The sequence below is a fragment of the Tursiops truncatus genome, chromosome 3 (genome assembly GCF_011762595.2).
Source record: "Tursiops truncatus isolate mTurTru1 chromosome 3, mTurTru1.mat.Y, whole genome shotgun sequence".
NCBI classification, from domain to species: domain Eukaryota; kingdom Metazoa; phylum Chordata; class Mammalia; order Artiodactyla; family Delphinidae; genus Tursiops; species Tursiops truncatus.
Window position 1 is genome coordinate 94,846,343 of NC_047036.1, and position 26,774 is coordinate 94,873,116.

Sequence of the window (26,774 nt, forward strand, 5' to 3'; positions counted from 1 at the left end):
CAGACTGCCGACAGACACATGAAAGAATGCTCAACATGATTAATGTTAGAGAAAGGCAAATCAAAACTACAATGAGGTATCCCCTCACACCAGTCAGAATGGCCATCACCAAAAAACCTACAAACAATAAATGCTGGAGAGGGTGTGGAGAAAAGGGAACCCTCTTGCACTGTTGGTGGGAATGTAAATTGATACAGCCACTATGGAGAACAGTATGGAGGTTCCTTAAAAAAACTAAAAATAGAACAACCATACAACCCAGCAATCCCACTACTGGGCATGTACTCTGAGAAAACCATAATTCAAAAAGAGTCACAGGGGCTTCCCTGGTGGTGCAGTGGTTGAGAGTCCATCTGCCGATGCAGGGGACACGGGTTTGTGCCCCGGTCCGGGAAGATCCCACATGCCGCGGAGCGGCTGGGCCCGTGAGCCATGGCCGCTGAGCCTGTGCGTACGGAGCCTGTGCTCCGCAACGGGGGAGGCCACAACAGTGAGAGGGCTGCGTACCGCAAAAAAAAAAAAAAAAAAAAAAAGAGTCACAGTGTTCATTGCAGCACTATTTACAATAGCCAGGACATGGAAGCAACATATGTGTCCATCGACAGATGAATGGATAAAGAAGATGTGTTGCATATATACAATGGAATATTACTCAGCCATAAAAAGAAACAAAATTGAGTTATTTGTAGTGAGGTGGATGGACCTAGAGTCTGTCATACAGAGTGAAGTAAGTCAGAAAGAGAAAAACAAATACTGTATGCTAACATGTATATATGAAATCTAAAAAAAAAAAAAAAAGGTTCTGATGAACCTAGGGGCAGGACAGGAATAGAGACACAGTCCTACTAGAGAATAGACTTGAGGACATGGGGAGGGGGAAGGGAAGCTGTGACAAAGTGAGAGTGTGGCATGGACATACATACACTACCAAATGTAAAATAGATAGCTAGTGGGAAGCAGCTGCATGGCACAGGGGGATCAGCTTGGTGCTCTGTGACCACCTAGAGGGGTGGGATAGGAAGACTAGGAGGGAGATGCAAGAGGGAGGAGATATGGGGATATATGTATAGTTGATTCACTTTGTTATAAAGCAGAAACTAACACACCAATGTAAAGCAATTATACTCCAATAAAGATGTTAAGAAAAAAAAAAAAAGACTGGTGGCACCACACACACACTCCAAGAAGCTATGAAAATGTTTATTACTCATATCATGAGGCTTTCTGGGGTGAGCAGGACAGGCTCCCAGCAGGTCAAAAAACATCTGGGGAGAGCAGGAAGTCTGACTTGCTTGGGGTTTTATCATGCTCAGGGAGTGGGGCCAGGATTAGGGTTCTCCCATGCAGGCAGGGGCTTGTGTGGTTTGAACATCCTGCCAGTGCCTAAGGAGGGAGCAACCGGGCTTCCTCATCAGTTTGCCCAGATGTGGGGCAGAAGGGAGAGGGAGGGATGGGGGCTTGAAAGCTGTCAGCAGTCACATCGAAATGGAGTCAGACTATTACAGTAATTGAATGTATTTTTGTGTCTTTTTGTTGTGTTCTTGTCTTGGGGACACAGTTATCCTCAGGTTGGCTTTTCTTTGTTCTCAGTATCTACTTTGTGTTTGTCTCTCTCCTTTTCGTTTAACATGAATAGCCCTTTCTTTCTGTCAGTAATTCGATTTGCAATTGTACCTAGTCTGTTTCCTTCTGTTTCTTATTTACCTGTTAATTATGAGATGGTGTGCTTTTAGCCCTCCATTTCTTTCTTTGGTTTTGCCATGCCTTTTACATCTAATTTTGTTGTTTCATCAAGTTGTCTTTTAGCTCTTGTTCCACTGAATTTATTTTCGTCTTAAATTTTATCTTGAGCAATCACGTGGCATTTTCTTCTGTCTCTTAGGTTATGTTTTATTCCAGGTTGAACTTTTCACCTGTTTCTTGTATACTGAATACCCCTCTTTTTCTGTAGGATGATTGCATAGTTGTTATGCCCTTTCTTCTCATCCTATTTATGTTTAGCGTGGACAGTTCTGCCCACACCCCTGTTGTCTCTGGTGTAGTGCCTAATCACCTTACTTCCTTTGCCTGTTTGCGTGAGATCTGTTTTTCCATCCCGGTGGCTCAGAATTGCATTCTATCTACTTTTCTTCTCCTTCTCCCCCTCCCCCTCCTCCTTCTTCTTCCTACAAAAGCTTAAGTGAGGGAAGCTGGGACTGAGCACTTGGTGGTGGATTTAATTTTCGCTGTCTCAACTCTGAGGTTCACTTAACTGTTCTGTGTCAGGATTCACTCCACTTGGTAGGGGCGTCCCCAGTCCCTGAAGGGGCACCACAGAGCCTCTGATTCCCCCCGAGTCAGCCCTGGTTGTTCACGCCCCTATTTCCACGTAGTATGGGGGAAGGATTGGGGTGCCCGTGGGTTTCACCCAGTGTTAACAATGAGGTGGGGAGGTCGGGGTGGAAGAAAGGCTATTTTCACTGCAGCTCTGATGTAACCTTTTCCACTGGCTTTTTCCCTCAGGATAGCTTTTCTTATTTTCTCTTCAGATTTCCAGCTCCACATTCATCACTTGGGATATTAGATATAGTTTTGTTTTGTTTCCGCCTTGTTCTACTTTTCCCCTCCCCCAGGGGCACCAAAAGATGGACTCTTGGAGGTTCCTCCACCCTCCGTGGCAACCTGCACCTGCCTTCACAGACATACATTCTCCAAGGATGTCCCATGACTCCCCTTGGGCTGACTATTTACCCCCCCAACTTCTGCTCCTCTTTAAGGTACGGGGTAGAAGGAGAATTCTCCTGGCTTTGTGGACGCCTTCTTTTCCTAGTGCTGTTTCAGCAGTGCGGGGATCACCTTTAAGATACAGCTTAGCCAAAGCAGACGTTCTTTTTTTTCTCGGCAGATGCTTTCTCAAGTGTGTTGTTAAGCTATGCTTCTTCCTTTGTTTGCTCTCAACAGGTAGTTTTTTTTTTTTTCCAGTTGCCTATTTGTGGTGTTTACTGTTTTTATTTCCTTTCCTAGTCATTGGGTAAAGGGGAATCTGCAATTGTGCCTCTGTGTACGTGTCTATAAGGGAAGCGCCATTTAATTCTTTTCAAACTCTGCTCACCGGTGAAAATTACTGAAGAAACCATTCAATGTTTCACACATCCTATGTGTAAATATCAGTCCTGTTAATGGCACGGGCCTCTGAGAGGTTGAGTGAAGGAAATTAGGTACAAATTAATATGGAAGGGTGATAATTTGAGATGGTTTTCAACTTGAAGTTGGAGAATAGATTAGAACAGAGATCTGTTCATATATCACAAAGTATATTTTTGCTACATTTTAATAAAAGTTTCCCTCCCATTCCCTTCCCCACCCTCCATTCAGTTAAGGGTGGGTGCACATAAATACTGTTTGTATGGACAAATGTGGCCTGCACTCTTGATACCATTCCTTCTTTTCTTTTTTTCTAAGCTTCTTGCTTCCTTTCCACATCACAGCCTGGTATGCAAATACTCAGAGAAGACTTTATGTTTATGCTTTCTTGATTCCTAATGTGTCTCACATTAAACAGGAACATTCACATAACCAACTCTTAAATTAGAATATGTGATTTAAAAACTTCATTCCCCTGAGAATCTGGGGAGAAAATGTGGAACAATGACACGTTTACCACGTAGAAGGCTGTTCTTCAGTTACATCCCAACTGATTCACTCACACTTATGAGGTAAGTGCTGACAACAGAGCTAAAAACAGGGCTGGAGAGTGTGACTGATGCTGGTGTGGAGACCGGGAGGTGGAGGGAAGGAGGAAAACTGGGCCAATGGCTTCTGCAAGTGAGTGTGACAAAGCAGCTGAATGTGACTTTTGTATTTGCCAGTCATCTGGGTATAGGCCATGAGCGGCAGGCAGTTCTAGGCCTCTGCCCTGATGTGGCTCTAAACTACCTTTGATAGCTCACCTGGGAAACTCAAGGTGAGTTGTAGGACTGCAGACTTTCATAGTGTTAGGGTCCTGGGCCAGACACTTAGCTAACCCATTGCCAGAATAATCTGGGTATGTAATAAAACCCTTTACACCTGGCCTCCCCAACCCCCCAATTTGACAGTATATATCAAGAGCTTACTTAAAAGGTCATTTCAGCTGGACTAGGTTCCTGGGGCTCAGATACCATTCTGATGGCTGAGTAGGTGTTACCTTTCCTCCAAAGATAATCATTTACATTTGTGGCTGGAATGTTGAGGAATGGATTTGGGCTGGGTTCCTTGATGTACCCAGGGTTTTCTTAAGCGTTGGAGGAGACTTCTGGAAAAAATATTCCCAGACTTTCGCTCTACTTCATTGAGTGTTAAAGATATAAATCATGCCTAGTAGGGAGAAGGCGGGTGCAGACTGAGGCCACATTGCTGGATACTGCCATGGGGCCCTTGGGAAGGAACCCATCAAAAAGGAGGGGCTCCAGGGACTTCCCTGGCGGTCCAGTGGATAAGACTCCGCCTTCCAATGCAGGGGGTGTGGGTTCGATCCCTGGTTGGGGAGGTAAGATCCCACATACCTCGCGGCCAAAAAACCAAAACATAAAACAGAAACAATATTGTAAGGAATTCAATAAAGACTTTAAAAGTGGTCCATATCAAAAAACAACAACAACAAACTTAAAAAAAAACACAAAAAGGAGGTGCTCCAAATGGGACAAAGTTCACACCTAGCTCTAAAGACAGAGGGGAGGGTGGTCACCAACCTCACTCCAACCTGTGTTCTGATAGACTTTGGTAGAACAACTAGGCACACGTGAATTGAAAAAGGTCCATCAGTTAAGAGCTGAAGCACTCACGGCCCAAGCAATTCTTGTGTTGAGATTCCACTTGAGGAGTAAAACTGTCTTCAGGCTATGTACCTCCCCAGATATGCTCACCCCATTGCATCCCAGGCTTCAGCCCGTTGCTTGACTTTCCCAGTAAAGTGAGCCCTGGGAATGCTGAATTATTCCTGTGGTCTTAAATCTCCTGTCACTTGCTGCCAGCCTTGGTGGGGCAGGGGTTGGGGAGGAGACATCTGAGGTGGGTGTTGGCAGGGATTGAGCCGAGGGCTCTTTTTAACAGCTCCAGACTCAGTTCCTACTCTACCCGACTCATGGAAGCTCTGGATTTTCCAGTGGCTGCCTAGAGGTGCCAGGTGACATAGCCCAGGAGTTCAGGGGAGGTGTGAACCATAGGACAAATTTGGACCAAAAAAAGACAGCAGATTGGAAAGAGTTTGCAGACAAAAATTTCCCCCCTATTGCTATCTCTTTGCTGTTGCAAGATACAGCAACTTGAAATAGTCTCTCTGAGAAATAAGCTGGGTTTTGAAGCTGTAACAATTGGGATAACATGCCACCTTTTATTTGCTTTCCTCCTCCCTTCATTCCTCCTTTCCTTCCCTTTGCCCTCACTCCTACTTCCCTACAATTACAGCCCCCAATGAAACACCAGCATGCAACTCAGGTTGTTTTCTAGAGAACCCAGGCTAACACAGAATATAAAAAAAGGTGAATTTGGCAGAAGTTTGCAATAAAGGCAACGGTATGGAAGAAATTTCAGCGCACTGAGCATGTTTAGTAGCCCTAATAGATCAGGGGCAACAGATCTGGGCTCCAGATCTATCATAAAGATGGGTTGACAAGTTGGGGGGTAGGAGTAAAGTGTGGTTATGGAATTATGCCTCCAGGAGGTACAGTTCCTGCCCTCCAGCAGGTGGCAACAGGAAGACAACTACGATGACTTGTAGCTTTGGATAGGTATACTCCAGAGACTACAGAAATATTTGGGGTAATAGTCTCATTTAGGGGTTGAAATTATTCACTGCATCAAGCCTTTCTAGGAAAAAGTAGTAATAAGAAGTGATCACCCGGGGCTTCCCTGGTGGTGCAGTGGTTGAAAATCCGTCTGCCAATGCAGGGGACACGGGTTCGAGCCCAGGTCCGGGAAGATCCCACATGCCGCGGAGCAACGAAGACTGTGCACCACAACTACTGAGCCTGTGCTCTAGAGCCTGTGAGCCACAGCTACTGAGCCCGCGTGCCGCAACTACTGAGGCCCGCGCGCCTAGAGCCCGTGCTCCACAATGAAAGAAACCACCGCAATGAGAAGCCTGTGCACCGCAAGGAAGAGTAGCCCCGGCTCGCCGCAACTAGAGAAAGCCAGTGCGCAGCAACGAAGACCGCTACACAGCCAAAAATAAATAAATAAATTTATATATTAAAAAAAGTGATCACCCTGTCAGTGAAAATGAAGAGAAATATAGTGAAAGGCCCTCTGTGTCCACTGGACACAGTTTTGCTAAAATCTTGGAAGTCTGTGCTTATAAAGATAAGGGAAGGTAGAGTGATTCTTGCACATACACATCAGGCTGTTTAATTCTCACCACAGCCCAGGGGAGCAGACATTACTCTCACCTCCATTTTGCAGATCAGTAAGAGGAAACTTGGTGAGGTAGAGTGCTTTGTTCCAGGTTACACAGATTCAGGGCTCAAACCACCCTGAGGTTCTTTGGCTCAAAATCCCAGCTATAGTTTTGAAGGGAACTGAAGAGGAGGTAAACTTCACCTCCTCCTCCTAGAGATTCAAAATAGTTTTACCTGGTTAGTGGCTCTACTTCAGGCAATGAATCAAGACAAAAGGGAAATGATTCAAAAGTTGAGCGAACTGGGACTCTATTAATGTCCCAGGTAAGGTAATCTGTGTTTTTATCGGACACCTATAATTTATGTAGATCCACACACATTTTTTTCAGATGCTGCACAAATTGGGAAATGTGTGTTGTCGAACCATATGTATTTGTATGTGTTCAATACACTGTATAATTGACTCAATTATCCATGTGGGGATTATTCACTTTTAATTTGCAATCTGGCTTCTTTCAGTTAGGATGTTTCAGGGCTGCTCTAGGAATGCCAACTAATGTAAATAATAATTTAAGTAAAACATAATTGGGTATGAAAATTAAATCCAATCTTTTCTCAGCTCCTGAAGATTCTACAGCTGAAATGTAACTCTAATTCATCCACTATCTTTTCATTCTCCAATGCCATTTTACTACCAAGGATTTTATTGCTTTCCATAGATTATTGCAATAGCTCCCTATCTGGCTTTCCTGCTTACCTCTTTCCCATCCAATAATCATTCTGCTTACAGTAATCTTCAACAAACAAACAAACACAGTTCTCACAAAAATTTCTTTGCTTGAAAACATTTAATGGCTCCCCATTTCTCACCAGACTAAATGTACATGCCACAACCTATCATTCAAGGCTTCTTCATGCCACCTGTCCCAGGAAGTTTTTCTGATCCAACCTCGGATGCCTTATCACTGTTCCCAGCTCTGAATCCCCTTAATGCACTACATGTTTTTCTCTAAGTGAGACAAAGGTATTCCTGAACCCGCGTTGTCTCTCTATTCTCCTGAGATGTCCTTAATCGCAGTTTCTGCGGCGATTCATCTTCTCTACTCCGCAGTACCTAGCTCAGTGCCCGACCACAAAGAAAGGCACAACGAACATTTGCCCATTTACCTGCTGGCAAACCTCAAGAGCAGGAATTTTGGTCTTTTGTATCCCGAGTGTCTAGCACAGTGCCTGGCACACAGTAGGTGCTCAAAGAACACTACTGAACGAATAAGAGTACAAAGAGCCCAGGCTCCGAGTGGGGGCACTGCAGAGCTCCAGGGGTGTAGATACAGGAAGGGCTGGTGGCGCAGGGCACAGGGTGGAGCTGGCCCTGGGCTCCTTCGGGGAGCGCGTTCCACCGCCTGCCCATTTGCAGCGCAGGCCAGACACCGCGGACACTGCTTAAACTTTTTCTTCCAAAAAAAAAGTATGTGTATATGTACGTACGCGTAAATGTATATGTTTATACACACACGCTACCTACATAATACATAAAAATAGCCACACCATATCCAGGTATGCGTATATATATAAAATAGGCAAATTGTACATATAAATAAATTAATATATGTACAGCCTTAACTCGGAACGGCGGGAGTGGCGGGGAGGACGACGGGAACGCCCCTTCGCCCCTCCAGGATCGCAGGACCGGAGCGGCGCGGCCCCTGCGTGGCTTGAGCCTTCCGGCTTGCCGTCCGCCGCTGCCGCCGCCATTGGTTGGACTCCAGACAGCTGATCCTGGCGGCGGGGCTAGGGAGCTTCGAGGATGGCGGCGTCCGCGGCGCTGATTCTGCGGGAGAGCCCCAGGTAGCCCCGGCTGAGCACGGGGGCAGCGCGGACAGGGCAGGCGTAAGGATGCTGCTGCTGTCTGTCGCCGAGGCGCGAGTGGGGGTCCGGGGCGGAGGGGCAGGTGCGGGGCCGCGCGTGTCCGGAGGGGCTGGCGGAGTCGCAGTGCGGGCCCCGCGGGATTGCGCGAGTCTGCGGGTGCCTCCACCTGCGTGGTAGTTCACCTGCGTGGACTTACAGTGGGCCTGGGCAGCTGAGGTTCGTACGACAGTGTGTGGTCAGTGTCACCGTTCCCCGAGTCTGTATCGCAGGTACCCAAGTCAGCCTGGAGTAACACTGAAATCACGCGGAAAGGTATTCCGTTTCCGTTTTCAGTTCTCTTTCAGACCTCCTGATTATGAGAAAGTCTCCTATTGGTCCCGGATGGTTTTTAATACTTAACACGCGTTAATATACCTTTTCAATCGAGATAGACTAGGCCTCAGGCCAGGAGTTTTGGCTTGTAACAGTACCTAGCCAGAATTGAGTAACATTGCTTTTGTTTTCATTTGATTTCTTTTGAGTTCATTTGTTTATTTAGTTCATTTCTATTTATGGTAGATAAGTAAGGTCGGCTGTCTATGGTGGTGAGGTAGTTATGTTTTAAAATAAAATTATTTAAGTAAAAGTGACTCCATTTAATGAAAAATAATAGTGCAGGTGGTGTGTGGATGCAGAAAAGTGCGGAAGTATACAGGCAAATAATTGAGGCTGGAGAATAACTTTGTGTCTAGATTGGACCAGGAGTCTTTTTGAAGAGAGTTGTCATTTTGAAGTTTTTCCTTTTTTGATTACTTGAGTTCTGACAGCCAGTTCCTTTTCTCACACCAATGCCCTGGGTAACACATCACATCAGTAAACCATATTCAACGTGGTGCAGTAGAATTGTTCTTATCACATAATTTAAGTTGATTATTACAATTGAAACAGGGTTTTAAAACAGCTGTGTACTTAGTGACCCCAAATGATATTGTATGTAGTTTTTTTTTTTTTATTCCATTACCTGCCATGCAGCAGTCTTTTCTTTCTAATTTTGGTGTAATTGCCAATTCCCTTCTCCCACTCTTCTCAAAGTTCTGTTTTGAGTTAAGTGGATACATAAACTTTCACTCCTAAATTAATACCATTCCCCACAGAGTGCAAGCTTCTCCTAGTCGTTTGCCTTGCCCAGAAGAAAGAGAAAATTTGCCAGATAGACCTTTTCAACAGATATACTTTTGGAGGTATCTTTTGGAAACATCCTGCCTTTGCTGGCCATCATCTGTTTTTCTTTATTTTACTCAGACTTACCTTGTAGCAAGCAGAGTTGTCGAAATGAAAACTTACAGACAGCTGTACTTACAGTAACTACAGTACCACTTGGGGAAAACTCATTTTAAAACTTTGTTTTATGAATTTATTTAGCATGAAAAAAGCAGTGTCGCTGATAAATGAAATAGATATAGGAAGATTTCCACGATTGCTCACCCGAATTCTTCAAAAACTTCACCTGAAGGTTTGTATGTTTGCACTTCTATAGATTATAATATATTCTTGTGATTCCACTGCAACTCTAGGTTTCTACTTGAAGTACCTTTTGCGAGGTATTGTTCTCCAGCAGGTCCTCAGGAACACCGGGTCTCTAGAAAATTTGATAATATCCCACGGTCGAAAGTTTGGGAACTTCTGTCTTCATTCAAATTAATTTTTTTAAATCATGGAACTTTTCAGAGTATATTTTATGGTAGTGTTAATAGTAAATATTTAAGCATGAATGTTGTGTGCAAAATTTTCCAAATGTGTTTGACCAGGGAACTGTTTTATCATGGTATTTATTTTGGAACCAAGGCTCTGTGGAACACGCTTTGGGACAATTCTGATATCATGATTTCATTCTTTGTCTTAAAAATAACTCTGTAGTTTTGCTATCAACCAATATGTAATTTTTCATTTAATCTTTCTCTTCCACTTTTATTTTAAGGGTGTGGTTATCTTGGATATATTGTTGCTTAGTAATTCATTACTTGGTTAATTTGCTAACATTACTTAGTTAACTTCTTTACCAGGTTAATAAAATTTAATTCCATTCAACATGTGTTTAAGGAGTGCCCATTAACTGCTCTACCTGGTGCAAAGTATCACCATTAAATGAGAACCCAGACTCTTACCTCTTCTTTTTCCTGGCCAGAGACCAGTCCCAAAGCCCTGCCCTTTCTCCCTCTGAAGTATCTCTCAAATCCAAGTTCTCTTCGTAATCTGAGTTCAGAGCCTTATTATTTCTCCCTTGGACTACAACAGTTACCTTCAAACTGGTACTGCTGTCTGTAGTCTTCTACCTTCTTATCACTTCTTCATGGTGCTGTTCCATTTATCTTTCCAAATATTTTTTTCCTAAAAAAAAAAAAAAAAGTTGATCATATCTTTACAGCGTTCAAAGCCATCAATGACTTTCCATTGCTCATGGGAAAAAGTTCATATTCCTTAACATTGTATTATACTAACGTTACAATATAGGTACAGTCTGTGTTTTCCCCACTTTGCAAGTGTTTCAGCTACCCTGGATGCTCTTTTACTGGAACGTACTGTGAACTTTTTCGACTTGGTGTCTGTGTAATATACTTTTTCCCTTACCTGAAATATCTTCCCTTCTTTAGTGAATAAACTATTCATCTTTCAAGGATTTGACAGTCCTACTCTCAGCAGCTCATCCTCTCTTCTTTGCTTCTAAAACACTTGGTTCGTCCTCACCTCACTTTAGTACTACATCATAAGTATTTGTTTCATGATTACAGGGTCTTTCTCTGACCTTGAATACTTTAAGTATCATGTCTTACTCATCTTTATATTTCTCACACTTGATACATTGATAGTTATGCAGTTGGCACTCAATAGCTATACTTGGAGTTCATTCTTTTCCTTGCCATGGGAAACACAAAATGAATATAGGTTCTCTGAATTCCTGCCTATAAGGAATTTGTGATGTAGAAGGAGAAGCAGGAGGAACAACCACAGTCACAATAGCAGCTACATTCTGTGGTGTTTGCTATTCACAGTTCCATTACTCCCTCTGTGACCGGTGCTGTTCTAATGGCTTTGTGGTATTAACTCATCTGATCCTCACAGCACCCTTAGGAAGTAAGAACTGTTGTCATCCTTATTTTATCCATGAAGAAATTGAGATAGAGACCAGTGAAGTAATTTGCCCAAGGTCACACAGCTAGCTAGTAAGGCAGTCTGGCTCCAGAATCCATCCCTCTGACCCATTACAGTAAAGCTCAGGAAAGAGTGTGAAATGGTATATAAATCAGTCCCAAAGTGAATGATGCAGGCAGTTGATACAGAGTTTCTTTGATTGTCTGAGTTGGCGGCTGCCTTCTTTTTTATTTTATTTATTTTATTGTATTTTTCAGTTGAAGTATAGTTGATTTACAGTGTTGTGGGTGGCTGCCTTCTTAAACACACACAAAGTGGTACGGGACACAGAACACTTATATACATCTTTTGTTCTTCGTACTGAGGGAGGATGGAACATCTGCAGGAAACTCGTGACCCTCTGGAGTTTGTCTTTGACCCTCTGGAGTTGAGAAAACATTAGGATCTATCTTAGAGTAACTGAATGGCCAAAGCATTCCACAGAGGTGTTTGAATGCTGTGCCTTCAGAGGTGGGGCGTGGAGGTGAGAAGGTGTGGTTGTTGAAGAGCTGAAGCAGCTGAGGACAGAAGCATCTGTATTTGATTACTTGCCTGCAGAAAGTCAGGAGAGAAAGTCAGGAAAGGGGCAACCCATCCCATTCCCCCAACCCCCCCGGACAGTTTTAGGGAATGTTCTTCCAGAGGGACTCCAGTTGTGATAAGGGCTCTTACCAAAGAGTTGGCAGCAACGTCTCAGATCTGCCAGCTTTCTTTTATGTACTGTTGGTCTGTCAGGTTGGCCTTTGCCTTGGGACAAGCAGAGTCCTGAGAGCGGTGAAACTGCATGCAGGTAAGTTGGTGAAGAGGTTTAGGGATTTGGTTGCTATTCTTAGTGTTATCAGCTTGACACTTTGATTTTACCAAGTTTGATCTTGGTAAAATGGGATTGTGGGCAGAGGGTATCTATTTTTGTCCAGACTGGTTCCTTGAAATCTCTAGTAGAAATAAACATGGGGAAAATAAGCTTAGGTATAGAATATGGGCATGCCTAAGTATGGGTCTGAGCATCTATTCCTGAGCAATCGTGGCATATAGGAATACTTGGGAATTTTGGGTGGTTTGTTACCAATGTGTGGAGGGTGCTGGTGGCATTTAATGCCCAGGAACTTTGTTTTTTCTAACTTTTTATATTATATTGGAGTATAGTTGATTAACAACATTGTGTTAGTTTCATATGTACAGCAGAGTGATTCAGTTATACGTATATACGGATCTATTGTTTTTCAAATTCTTTTCCCATTTAGGTTGTTACATAATATTGAGCAGAGTTCCCTGGCTGTACAGTAGGCCCTTGTTGGTTATCCATTTTAAGTATAGGAGTGTGTACGTGTCAATCCCAATCTCCCTAACTATCCCTTCCCCCCTGGTAACCATAAGTTCATTTTCTAAGTCTGTGAGTCTGTTTCTGTTTTGTAAATAAGTTCATTTATATCTTTTTTTAGATTCTGCATATAAGCGATATCATTTGATACTTGTCTTTTTCTGTCTGACTTACTTTACTTAGTTTTACAATCTCTAGATCCATCCATGTTGCTGCAAATGGCATTATTTCATTCTTTTTAATGGCTGAGTAATATTCCATTGTATATGTGTACCTTTAAATGTCTTGCAGTGAGTAGGACAGTCCTGTACAAAGAATTGTCTCATCCTGCATGCTAATAGAGTCTGCCTTGGGAAACACTGAAGGAGATCAGAGTAACTTCCTTATCTGTGAACTTAAAAACAAACATTTGTGGCCTCTACATTTTTAAAATAGCTGTCACAACTCATGCAATTAAAAAAAAAAACCCTCATATACCTTGCTCCAGAGACTCTTAGGCCCTCCCACAAAGCCTATTGATGTTACTATGTTATATGTCTAGTTCTGCAAGATGAGGTGTCTGGATTTCTGGCCATGGCCGACTAGCAACAGCAAACTGGGGGGTGAAGGCGCTCCTGTGATGGGGCATGTAGGCAGTTTCAAGAATCAACTGCTGGGTATAGATTGAAGTGGAAGAATTATGAAAATCAGACACAAGAAATACAAAAGCAAAGAAATCTGAGGGTTTTTTCTGATGTGAAAAATCATCAGTGTATCTTAGCAGTTCTTTAGGAAACTAACTGCAGCACGGAACTTGGATGCTCGTAATTATGATCTGACTTATTGCAAGAATCTAGTGTAATCCAGTATACTTTGTTTACAGAAGTCTAGAATCGGTGCCGTACATTTCAGAAAGATTGCTTTTAAAAGTTTAAAAGTTCTTTTATTTGATAGATTGACTTGGGGGTACCACCATATTTCCTCATTATGACAGATAGAGAAGTCTCATTATATTAATATAAAGGACAGTCACAGATGTAAACCCCAGCATACAGAAATGCCTGAGGATTTTGTTGTTGTTGTTGTTACAGTGTATGGAGGGTGTTGCTGGCATTTAATGCCCTGGGACTTTAAATGTCCTAACGATGTGCAGCACGGTCCTGTTCAAAGAAGAATTGGCCTCACCTATGTGGACAAAAAAAAGAGTAGCTTATCTCTGAAAATGCATTTATTTTGTACTTAATATAAGCTGGAGGGCTTCTTACAACTTAGTTTATTAGGTTAAAATGATATATACATACATTTTAAATTATGGCATATGCAGACTACTAGGACCAAGTGTTCTTCCATTGTGGTGTTGGTGTGTGTGTATGCCTGTGTATGTGAGTCAGAGCTTGGATTCTGGACCACAGGCCTCTCTTGTCTCTAAAGCCGTGCTCGGAGTTTTTAAAACCTAATTGCCTTCATAATTATTTAGATAGTATACTGTCTTCATAGAATAGAAGATCCGTATAACTTTCTGAGGAATGTGACCTGATTTCAACTATATGTGGAATTAAGATGAGTTCACTCATCGTGCATGTTAAGAAAATAAATTCTTCAAAAAAAGAAAAAGTTGGAAGAATGGATTTTTGATTTGTTATTTTTTTGTGCCCTTAAAGTTCAAAATAGAGTGCATAAGTGAAGTGTTTCAGTTACATTTTAAATTTCACAAATAGTTTATGAGGAAGTTTTTGTTTTAAGACATTTAAACAACATGGATGAACTGAAACGCCCCCCTTGGCTAACTCTTGCCCCTTCCTCCATCTTGATTCTCTCCTGTGTGAGTTATCTATTGCTGAATTGCAAATTTCCCCCAAATTTAGCCGATTAAACCAACAATAAGCATTTATCATCTCTCACCCTTCCTGTAAGCAGGAATTTGGCTTGGCTGGGTGGTCCTGGCTTGGGGTTCTCATGAAACTGCTCTCAGGTGTTGGTTGGGGCAGCTGGTACCTGAAGCTTTGACTGGGGTAGAGGATTTCCGTCTAACATGGCTACATGGTGGCACCAGTTAGTTCCTTGTCACATGGGCCTTTGCTCCTGACACGGAAGTTGTCTTCTTCCAGAATGAGTGGTCCAAGAGAGGGAGGTGCTGTCCTTTTCATGACCTAGGCTTGGATATCACATACCTTCCCTTTTACTATGTTCTTCTGGTTAGAAGTAAGTCAGTAAGTCTGGCTCATATTCAGGGGAGACGAAATTAGGCTCCATCTTTTGAACAGAGGAGTGTTAAAAGAATTTGCAGATATGATAAAACCACCACACCTCCCTAGAAGGAGTCTTTGTTGTCGCTTTGGTTTTCATCTTTCCAGGTCTTTTTTTCAAGTATTAATAAATACAGATGTGCAAACATGTGCACACATCTATAAATAGAATTTTTTGGTTTTTATATAAATGCGTTCATAAGTGGCATTATACTGTTTACCTTTTTCACTTATCACTTGTATCAAAGATCTTTCCATGTCAAGTCATACAGCAGTTATTCTTTTTAAATACTGTTTTTCCTTTCTGCCTGTGTATATATGTCTATGGCATATGCTTTTTAAATATATAGAAAAAATTAACATCCATTTTCCATTTAAAATTTAAGTTTTGGGCTTCCCTGGTGGCACAGTGATTGAGGGTCCGCCTGCCAATGCAGGGGACACAGGTTCGTGCCCCGGTCCGGGAAGATCCCACATGCCACGGAGCGGCTGGGCCTGTGAGCCATGGCCGCTGAGCCTGCGTGTCCGGAGCCTGTGCTCCGCAACGGGAGAGGCCACAACAGTGAGAGGCCTGCGTACCACAAAAAAACCCAAAAAATTTGTTTCTTGGACACTTGCTCTCTAATTTTATAAACGTGGGCCTTAAATTTCTCCCACTGAGAGGGTAAAAACGAATATATCTCCTTTACTTTCTCTTCAACACCCAAGTATGTGTGGGTTACTTTTGGTACCTAGGAAGAAGTTAACCTGCTTCTGTCTGGAAGCAAATAGAGTGACTTACATTTAATATTGATCTACCCAGGGTCGTTGCTGGAGCAAGATATTGACTATGGATTTGGAACTTTGTTTCATGGCTGTATTTTATTCTCCATTTGTTGTTCTGCTCACATATTTTAAGCGCCACCTTATTTTAAGGGTGCACGTTTCATGTACCAGTGGATGGGGGGCGATACATGTTCCCTTGTCCCCCTTCACTCCAAAGCACTTTATTAATATGATGTCCTTGAAGATCTTGAGAATGTCCCTTTTCTTGCTCTTTTTAAAAATGTCTCGGGACTTCCCTGGCGGTCCAGTGGTTAAGAATCTGCCTTCCAATGCAGGGGAAGTGGGTTTGATCCCTGGTCGGGGAGCTAAGATCCCACATGCCTCGTGGCCAAAAAACCAAAACATAAAGCAGAAGCAGTATTGTAACAAATTCAATAAAGACTTTAAAAATGGTCCACATCAAAAAAAAAAAATCTTAAAAAAAAAGTCTCATTTTCTTGTACATATTGAGGACACTGAAGTTTATTTTTCTACGTGCTCAATCACTATTTTTATTTTGTCAAAATATCTCATTTGGTGTATATTTAAAGGAATCAGATTGACAAACTTGGAAGTTAAATTGTACATATCCATTGAATTTAATGCAACATGTGGTTCATTGATTGTACATGAGTAATACTGTTATTCTCTTCCTCATATTGATAAAGTCTGGTACTGTAGGTCATTATTTCAAGAAGGTGTATGGTAATCACAGAAATTCTGGAACTTTAAAATCAAAACATTGCTCTTGAGGTAAGTGATTGGCATTTTGGCCAAATAGGGTTCATGCTTTTCTCAGTCATAAAACAGGTAGTAGATACTGGGAGTTCTGGTGACTAGCCTCCCCAAACCAAAAATATGCCAGCTTAGAGTTCTAATGCTGCTTCACTTGAGCAATTGTAAAGTTGTACCTCATCCTAAGCTGTTAAGGCATGGACTTCTGAAACTTCTCCATGTAGCTGTTGGGGAGAGGCAGCAGCAGGGAAAGTTGTTTTTGGTATGTGTGGATAAAGTATTTTTATTTGAAAGCAGTTCTAATAGTGTATATTTTTCATACTTGAAAAACCAGTCTTTAGATCAAGGAGATTATTTTGGAAATGAAAGAAAGGAGAGTAGCTGGAACTTATACTCAGATGGCTAACTTCTTTCTTTCATATATTGCTTATAAAAGTAATGTGTGTAATGTGTAAGTTTTAGAAAATATTAAAATTATCAAAAAGACTTAATTTCTTGCTTTATATATGCTCTTATAATAATCCATACTTTTGCAAAACTCATTAAAAAGGGAAGTTATTGGAACAATTATTTGTTTTTAATTTGTCTTTCTAACTAGACGATAGTACTCCTGAGGACATAAACTATCTATGTAGCACATAATAAGTACTCAGTAAATATATATATATATATATGTGTGTGTGTGTATATATATATTTTTATATATATATATATATTTTTTTTTTTTTTGTACTTCTGCAGTATCAGTTGTGATTTCTCCTCTTTCATTTCTTATTTTATTTGGGTCTTCTCTCTTTTCTTCTTAGTGAGCCTGGCCAGAGGTTTGTCAATTTTGTTTACCCTTTCAAAGAATCAGCTCTTGGTTTTATTGATTTTTTTTCCTATTGTTTTTTTCATCTCTATTTTATTTATTTCCTCTCTGACCTTTATTAGCTCCTTCTTCTGAATTTAGGTTTTGTTTTACTTTTTCTAATTCTTTTAGGTGGTGGGTTAGATTGTTTGAGATTTTTTTTGTTTCTTAAAGCCTGTATCACTGTAAATTTCCCTTTAAGAATTGCTTTTGCTGCATCCCATAACCCATTGACTTTTAATAAAATAATCCTAAGGGTTAAACTAGTTGCCACCTCTCTATCTGATGGGAATCCTGGTGCTAGGTAATGGAGGATGTAGATAAAGGTTCCCAAGGTTAACGGTTTTTATCTGTTTAATGCCTCCAGGGTAGGCTCCCTCTTATTAAATGCCTACAGGGGCTTAGGGCTAGGTAAGGTCATATACTGGCAGAGGTTTTGGGGTGAGTTGGGGGGAGGAAAGAGCTACCAAAGGAAAGGAGCCCCAGGTATTTTCTGCCTTAAAATGCTGTTCTCTTAAATGGAGATTTTGCTCTGGGCTCTTAGAAGAGTTGCTGGGGCCCATTATAATTGGATAGTATTATTGCAGAGAAGGTGTTCCCCCCCCCCAATGTTTTTTAAATTTTCTGTCTCAATTTTTATTTGATACTGGAATATAGTTGATTATAATGTTGTGAGTAAAGATGGAGATTACTATTAATTATTGTTAACATTTTGAGGTTTTACCTTGTAGTATTGTTTTTTCTAAATATCCATTTTTAAAAAAAATTTTTTTATACAGCAGGTTCTTTTTAGTTATCCATTTTATACATATTAGTGTATATGTTAAATGTCCATCGTTTATGTTATTTACCATTATTTTCCACCTCCTATACATCATAGAATTGAAAATACTGGGTTTTTTAAATGAAATTTATTTGCCAAGAGCCAGGTAATGAACTGTACTATGATTTTAAGATATTGAAATTTAGAGACACATCAGTTTCTTTCTAGGATGGATTTACTTTCTTTCTTTCAAGTTCTCATTGTCATATGAATAAATGAATCTTCTGTTGAGTATCTGAGTTTTGAATACCTGAGTGTATGCTAATAGATTGCTTTCTGTGTTGTAGGCTGAGAATAGTTTCAGTGAAGAAGAGGAAGAAAAACTTCAAGCTGCATTTTCTCTGGAGAGACAAGATCTTCACCTAGTTCTTGAAACAATATCTTTTATTTTAGAACAGGTATTTTTATTGCCCCAAATTTCCTAACCATGGTTTGTTTACTACATGTTTGCATTGCTGTGATATCTATAACATTTTATCTTATTTTTCTCAAGTATACAGATGGAAGCTGTGAATATGTTTTATCAAAAAATTTTGATGTAGTAAAAAAATTTTGAATGTGTGATTTTTTTTCCATGGTATTGCGTTCTACTAAAACAGTCTTAGTGTTGAGCAGCGTGAGTAAAGTATTTGACAGTATGAATCAAGACTTCGTTGACTTGAGACAGTTAAAAAAGATTCAAATTTATTGTTACTTGGTATAATAATTTGGAAAAAAAATTTGGAAAAATGAACACATTTTATTTAAGAAATTTAATAAATGATTTTGGAGGATCTATTTGACTAGGTTGATAAAACATTTAGAAAAGAAATATTTGTCAAAGGACCTTTTGTCATACTATTTCTTCCTACTGAGCTGTTCTTCTGCATCCCTTCTTTACATCTAAATTCAGTTCATTGTTCAAGTTCATTGTTCTGTTAAAATCACATCTCCTCCCACTGCAGCCTTGACCCCTTATATTTGCAGTCCTCCCCTTATTTGGATTCCTTTTATGCTTGGCTCATCATGGTAGAGCACATTGTTAGTCTTTTCATTATTTCATGTATGTCAGTTGTGTCTCCTTCACTAGGTTTTGAATTTGTATGGGGCCAGGATCACATTTTCTGTGCATCTTATGTAAATGTAGCACATTGCTGGGCTAAAAATAATTTTTTTTTAACATCTTTATTGGAGTGTAATTGCTTTACAATGTTGGGTTAGTTTCTGCTGTATAACAAAGTGAATCAGCTATACGTATACATACATCCCCATATCCCCTCCCTCTTGTGTTTCCCTCCCACCCTCCCTATCCCACCCCTCTAGGTGGTCACAAAGCACTGAGCTGATCTCCCTGTGCTATGCAGCTGCTTCCCACTAGCTATTTTACACTTGGTAGTGTATATATGTCAATGTTACTCTCTCACTTCGTCCCAGCTTACCCTTCCCCCTCCCCGTGTCCTTAAGTCCATTCTCTATGTCTGCATCTTTATTCCTGTCCTGCCCCTAGGTTCATTAGAACCTTTTTTTTTAGATTCCATATATATGGGTTAGCATACAGTATTTGTTTTTCTCTTTTTGACTTACTTCACTCTGTATGACAGACTCTAGGTCCATCCACCTCACTACAAATGACTCAATTTTGTTTCTTTTTATGGCTGAGTAATATTCTGTTGTATATATGTGCCACATCTTCTTTATCCATTCATTGGTCAATGGACACTTAGGTTGCTTCCATGTCCTGGCTGTTGTAAATAGTGCTGCAATGAACATTGTGGTACATGACTCTTTTTGAATTATGGTTTTCTTAGGGTATATGCCCAGTAGTGGGATTGCTGGGTCATATGGTTCTATTTTTAGTTTTTTAAGGAACCGCCATACTGTTCTCCGTAGTGTCTATAAAAATAGATTCTTAATAAATTCCTGTTGTTTGATTAAGTAGAATACTTGTGAAGTAAAAGTTTATTTCACAATAAACAATACTGTAGCTTTCTGGGCATTCTAGTGAATAGATACCGTTAGGAGGACAAGCTGCTAGGCACCTACTACATGCAGCCTTATACAGGTTACAGATCATAAAGTTGATTATGGTTCTTATCCTTGGTGAACCTTCAGTAGAAGAAAAGGATAACTGAATAGGGCAGAGCAGCCTGGGGTTTATGAGGAAGTTTTTTCAGAATAATGTAAAAAACAACAGGTATCACCGTAAAAAAGTTTTCAGTTTTTTATCATATATTACCTAGGAAGTTGGTAGATGAACGTGGTTTTGAGAAAGTGTTTCTTGGAAAAATTTTGATAGTTGGGAAACAAAACCACTGTGTACTTATTTGAAATAATGAAATGAAATAAGGAAATGAACTTTTAATTAGGATACCATTTACATAGCCAAAGCAAAGAAGTTTTTCTCTTAAGTGGATTTAGTATTACTTAAACCACAGGCAAAAATGAAGCAGTTTAGCTTGAATAATTTAGGCCATTTAATTCTGAATCTTCCAGCCCTTGGTTGAGTATATTATTATTTGTAAAATAAAAAAAATTCTGCAGCAGAAATATGAAATTTTTAAAATTTAAATCATTTAAAATAATGTTGTATTTGATTACAGTTCAAGGTCTCTGTATGAACAGTAGGGATATATATAATTTTTTTTTCCTCTTTAATAGGCAGTATATTACAACGTGAAGCCAGCAGCTTTGCAGCAGCAGTTAGAGAACATTCATCTTAGACAAGACAAAGCAGAAGCATTTGTCAGTGCTTGGTCTTCTGTGGGCCAAGAAACAATTGAAAAATTCAGGCAGAGGATTCTTGCACCCCACAAGGTATAGTATATACTACTCAAAAGATATTTTTCAATGTGTATGTATGGCATAAATTATTATATCTGAAAAGTTCCGCTCTCCTCTTTCTATTTTCTGGAAATATTTGTGATTGGTGTTATTTTGCATTTTCACCAGCATTATATTAGCGTTCCAGTAGTTCCAAATCCTTGTCAGCTCTTGGTATTGTCAGTTGTCTGTATTAAAGCTATTCTTTTAGGTTTTGTAATGATATCTTGTGTTTTGAATTTATATTTCCCTAATAACAGATTATGATGATTATCTTTTTATGTAGTTACTTGCCATCCATATGTCTCCTTTTGTGAAGTGTGTGTTCAGATCTTTTGTCTAACTGTATTTCCACACTGTGACAGATAATTATAGTAATATAAATATAAAGGACAATTACAAGTGTAAATCCCAGCATACAGAAATGCATGGGTTTTGTTTTTGTTCTTGTGTTTTTGGTTGTTACAATTTGTAGAAGGTGTTTGTTTTCTTTCTGTTGAGTTTTGTGAATCTTTTGAGTCCTTTGTCAGATATATGATTTGCAGATATTTTCTCTTAGTCTGTAGCTTTCCTTTTTAGTTTCTAACAGTGTCTTTTGCAAAGTAAAACCTTTAAAATCTGATCAAGTTTGATTTATCATTTTTTTCTTTTATTGATACTGCCTTTGGTTTTGTATCTTAACCTAAGTTTTTTTTTTGTAGTTGCTGTAAATGGTACTGGTTTTAAAATTTTGGTTTCTAGTTGTTTACTGCTAGTATATAGAAACACAATTGATTTTTATATATTGATATTGTATTCAAGACCTTGGTAAACTCACAAATTAGTTATAGCAGTTTTTTTGGTGGTTTTCCTTGTGATTTTCTTTGTAGAAAGTCAGATTGTTCATGCATATAGAGATAGTTTTATTTCTTCCTTTTCAGTTTGTTCACCTTTTGTTTTTCCTGCCTTACTGTACTGACTAGGACTTATAATATGATGTTGAATAAGATTGGTAAGTTTGAACATCATGCTTTGTTCCCAGTTTTAGAGAGGAAGCATTCAGTCTCTCATCATTAAGTAAGATGCTGGGGACTTCCCTGGTAGTCCAGTGGTTAAGACTCCTCGCTTCCATGGCAGGGGAACAGGTTCAATCCCTGGTCAGGGAAGTAAGATCCTGCATGCTGGGTGGTACGGCAAAAAAAATTAAAAAGAGAGTAGGATGGTGGTTACCAGGGACTGGGGCTGGGGTAGGGAAATGGAGGCAATGTTGTTCAAAGAATACAAATTTCCAGTTATAAGATGAATAAATTCTGGGGATCTAATGTATAAAGTAGAAACAAAAAGATGCTAGGTATGGGTTTTTAGAAAATGCCCTGGTATTGTTTTCATTTCTCTCTTTTTCTTTTAAACTGTACATTCTAAGAGCTCTCAAGTGTCCTCCACATCACAGTTTCATTTTTCATTTTAATTTCTGCTTTTTCCTGTACCCTGTACAGATTTTGTTTTCCATTTTTTATCCCTAAAATTTTTTTAACCATTGCCATTAAAAAAAAAAATCTCTACTTGTCTTTGAATATTTGCCTATTTTTTATATTTATATAATTTTCTTATGTTTTTTTCTTGCATTTATATAAGTACAGTATACTTGTATAGTTAAAAATATTTCTTTTTTCACCTCTGATAGTAAGTCATTTTTTATTGTTTTCTGGCTGATAGTTTGTTGCTTTTTTAAAAGTAATATTTCTGGGGCTTCCCTGGTAGTGCAGTGGTTAAGAGTCTGCCTGCCAATGCAGGGGACCCGAGTTCAAGCCCTGGTCTGGGAAGATCCCACATGCCGCAGAGCAGCTAGGCCCGTGTACCACAACTACTGAGCCTGCGAGCCACAACTACTGAGCCTACATGCCACAACTACTGAAGCCTGTGTGCCTAGAATCCGTGCTCCGCAACAAGAGAAGCCACTGCAATGAGAAGCCCATGCACCACAATGAAGAGTAGTTCCCCACTCGCCACAACTAGAGAAAGCCCGCGCGTCGTGGTGAGGACCCAACGCAGCCAAAAATAAAATAAATAAAAAAAATTTTTCTAAAAAGTAATATTTCTTCCTTATGTTGTATTACATTAACTTCTGTTTAAGAAGTAGTTTGATCAGTTGTTATATAAAATATGCAAAAAAGTAGTTGGATATGATTAATTGGTCCCTATGACACTGGTCCCTTGAGAATGTAGGAAATTATCTTTTGCCAATACAGAGTATATGAGAGGGTAGCTAATACATTTTTTAATACCTTAAATGCTAATTAAGATCATATAATAATATCAAACATTTCTTATGTTTACAGTGGACCAAAAACTCTACTCAGTGCATTATATCTTGTAAGATCCATTAATAGTTCTAGTTTATATTTAAAATTAAACTGAGGATTAGAGAGATTAAATAATTGGTCCATGGTCACGCAGCTAAGTAAGTGGTAGAGTTGGGATTTAACAAAGTAGTTACACTCCTAAGCCACTGTGCTCTACTACCACCTAAATGTTAGCAGCAAAATTTTTCTGTGTCAGGCTTTATGCAGGGTAGTTTACATAGTTTGTGTATATGTGTGTTTTATATCTTTGAAAAAGAAATAAAACTTTCGAACGTGTACCTTTACCGTGTTAACCCAAGTGGTCCATGGTGAAGGTGAGGTGGGAATCAGATTGGGCTCTCTCTCTTTTTTTTTTTTAATTTTATTTATTTATTTTTGGCTGCATTGGGTCTTCGTTGCTACGTGCAGGCTTTCTCTAGTTGTGGTGAGCGGGGGCTACTCTTTGTTGCGGTGCGTGGGCTTCTCATTGCGGTGGCTTCTCGTTGCAGAGCACAGGATCTAGGTGCATGGGCTTCAGTAGTTGTGGCATGCAGGCTCAGTAGTTGTGGCACACAGGCTCTAGAGCGCAGGCTCAGTAGTTGTGGCACATGGACTTTAGTTGCTCCGTGGCATGTGGGATCTTCCCAGACCAGGGCTCAAACCTGTGTCCCCTGCATTGGCAGGCGGATTCTCAACCGCTGCACCACCAGGGAAGTCCGAGATTGGTCTCTCTCTTAATTGAGCCTTTTATGTCATGGTACCTCTGACAACTATAATGTTATCTTCCTTTTTGCCCTGTTGACTGTTAAGATATGGTGACTAAAATAGCTGTGGATGAAAATAGATCATGTCATTTAAATTGTAACAGAAATATATGGCAGTGATTTATTATATAATGAACAAAAGTTGTATTTGCAAAGACTGTTTTATAGTCATTTAGAGGTTAACATAAACTGTGTGGTGCTTGCAGTGGAACATCTGTGTAATTCTGAATTCAAAGAGAGTCAGATTCAGTTAAATAACAAGTTAAAAAATCAAAAGGAACTTATTTTTAATTCAGTTTTTAAAAACACCTCTTTTCATCTTCTGTTATTTAAATCTAATAAGTGAGAGGCAGATTGAAAATTGATTGGATAGCTTTTTACAGGATATGATTGAAGGGATTTAAAAATTTTATCCTGTCTCACTTTTTTTTTTTTTTTTTTTTTATCTTAACCTCTTTGGACACTGAAATGTTACCACTGCTTATTAGAATTGGTAGTCTTCCCTCTTTTATCAGTGTTGACTATGTTAGCAGTGTCCTTCTAACAGGATTTTCTGTTTGATTTTTGTTAAAATGCCTGTGTGGTTACAACATTTATTAAATTATGAATACCCTTTCAGACAGAACTTGAATACTATGTTTAATTTTACTCCTATAATTCTGGTTAGAGTTCCTTTATGTATATTCCTGCTATACAAAATGTAAAAACTTATATGTTAAATATTACTGACATATTGATACATCTCTTTTTTTCTGAGACCTTAAGGAAAAGAATGTGTTTTTTTATATGATATTTTTTCTAAGACATTTTTACATTTGAAGTTCACCCTATTCCTCAGTAACAGATATGATTATGAGAAATATACATAAGGCATATTTTTAGCACTCTGAGTAGCCTGCTCTTTAAAGGCTACTGATTCCTGTACTGATTCCTTTTCTTAAAATGTACTTGTATGTTTGTTAGGAAGATTTTAAGGATAAATTTGACAGTTGTATTTGTTTTGAATGCTCAAAATGTGTGTATTGTGATTTCGTCCTGTTAAGAGTGTTCTTAATTTTACCAGTTACATAGCAAATTTATTATTTCATTATGTAGTGAAAATTCATCATGTCTCATATGTTCTTGAGAAACCTACATTTAAAATGGATGGCTAGGGCTTCCCTGGTGTCGCAGTGGTTGAGAGTCTGCCTGCCGATGCAGGGGACACGGGTTCGTGCCCCGGTCTGGGAAGATCCCACATGCCGTGGAGCGGCTGCGCCCGTGAGCCATGGCCGCTGAGCCTGCGTGTCTGGAGCCTGTGCTACGCAACGGGAGAGGCCACAACAGTGAGAGGCCCGTGTACCGAAAAAAAAAAAAAAAAAAGGATGGCTAACGTTCTTAAGATAATAATGTTCCTAAACAGTCTTTTAAAAAAATCCTCTTTAAGCCATTATAATAAGATTTACTTTATTGTTAAGTGTAACAACTAATTGTTTGCTTCATTAATTGTTAAATATCTGTCTTTTATATGTAATATAAGAAATTTAGATTTGACATTTTTAAAACTTAGTGTATTCTTTTGTTTTATTATTTTCTTTTATATTCTTATTTCATTTCTTTTGGAATTCTAAGGATGGATGAATGGCTTTATTAAAAAGAGAACAGAAAAAACATACTTCATATAGCTAAATCTAAATACGTAACTATGAATACATATCTGAGTGCTTTTTCAAGATTTAAACGCTTCTTAACATTATCATCTGCATTTATAGGAAAGGTATTTTGTTATAATTATGTCCATATACAAGTCAAATTTCTGCCTCATTTGTTGCGTTAGTTGTTGGCATGTTAAGAATGAAGTGAAAGCCATGGTTTTTCCATATGCTGGAATTGACTGAATGTAAATGTTTGTGAGATTTAAATGCTGCTATATTCATTTACTGTTTTTTTATTGAAATATAATCTACCTGCAGAAAATGCAGAGATTTTAAGTGTGTTCAGTTTGATGAATTTCAGAAATTATATATACCCTTTTAATCATTCTCCTTAACAAAATAGAGAAAATTTTCATCACCTGGAAAGTGCCCAGTTTTAATTCCCTCCACCTTCATACTCAAATTTCCATCACTGTAAGTTGTTTTTTTTCTGTTCGTAGAGTTAATATAAATGAACTCAAATGAGTGTCTGTCTACTGTCTCTCAACATAATGTTTTTTTGGATGCATTCATGTTGTTACTTGTATCAGCAGTTCTTTTGTTGCTGAGTAATATTTCCTTGTATGAAAATAACACAGTTTGTTTATCTGTAGTCCTCTTGATAGACTTTTGGGTTGTTTCCAGTTTCTGGCTATTAGGAATAAGACTGCTCTTTGACATTTGTGTACAAGTCTTTTTGTGGACATATGTTTTTATTTCCCTTGAGTAAATGTCTAGCAATGGGGTTGCTGACCCCTTAAGCCAAATCTGAGGCTTTGTATTTGAGTTTTAGCCAGTCCATGCTGCACGGATTGGGAAAAAGTCATATAAATGTAAAGAGTCATATAATTGTGAATCTGTCACCTTGTGTGGATCCCTTCACTTTAACTTCTTTCTGCTTTTAGTCATTCTCCAATGCCTTCAAATCACTGTTTTTAAAATATTTTCTTCAGAAGTTATACTTTTTTTTTTTTTTTTTGGTGGTACGTGGGCCTCTCACTGCTGTGGCCTCTCCCGTTGCGGAGCACAGGCTCCGGACGCACAGGCTCAGCGGCCATGGCTCACGGGC

The 26,774-nt window shown here is 39.4% G+C and overlaps 1 protein-coding gene across 12 annotated transcripts in view; it reads left to right on the forward strand.

Moving 5' to 3' along the window:
* The first annotated feature begins 7,804 nt into the window (after nt 1-7,804).
* COMMD10 (COMM domain containing 10) overlaps nt 7,805-26,774 on the forward strand; it is a 172,761-nt gene continuing 153,791 nt past the window's right edge. For 2 of the 12 annotated variants that reach the window (XM_019940868.3, XM_019940869.3), the window contains exons 1-4: nt 7,996-8,201; nt 9,624-9,714; nt 18,436-18,546; nt 20,786-20,941. In XM_019940868.3, the coding sequence (XP_019796427.1) occupies nt 8,161-8,201; nt 9,624-9,714; nt 18,436-18,546; nt 20,786-20,941 (399 nt within the window). In that variant the 5' untranslated portion in view covers nt 7,996-8,160. Of the gene's footprint in view, nt 8,244-8,297; nt 8,535-9,623; nt 9,715-18,435; nt 18,547-20,785; nt 20,942-26,774 lie in introns of those variants that run through there. The other 10 variants (XM_033853097.2, XM_019940864.3, XM_073802424.1 and 7 more) reach the window with 10 other exon arrangements.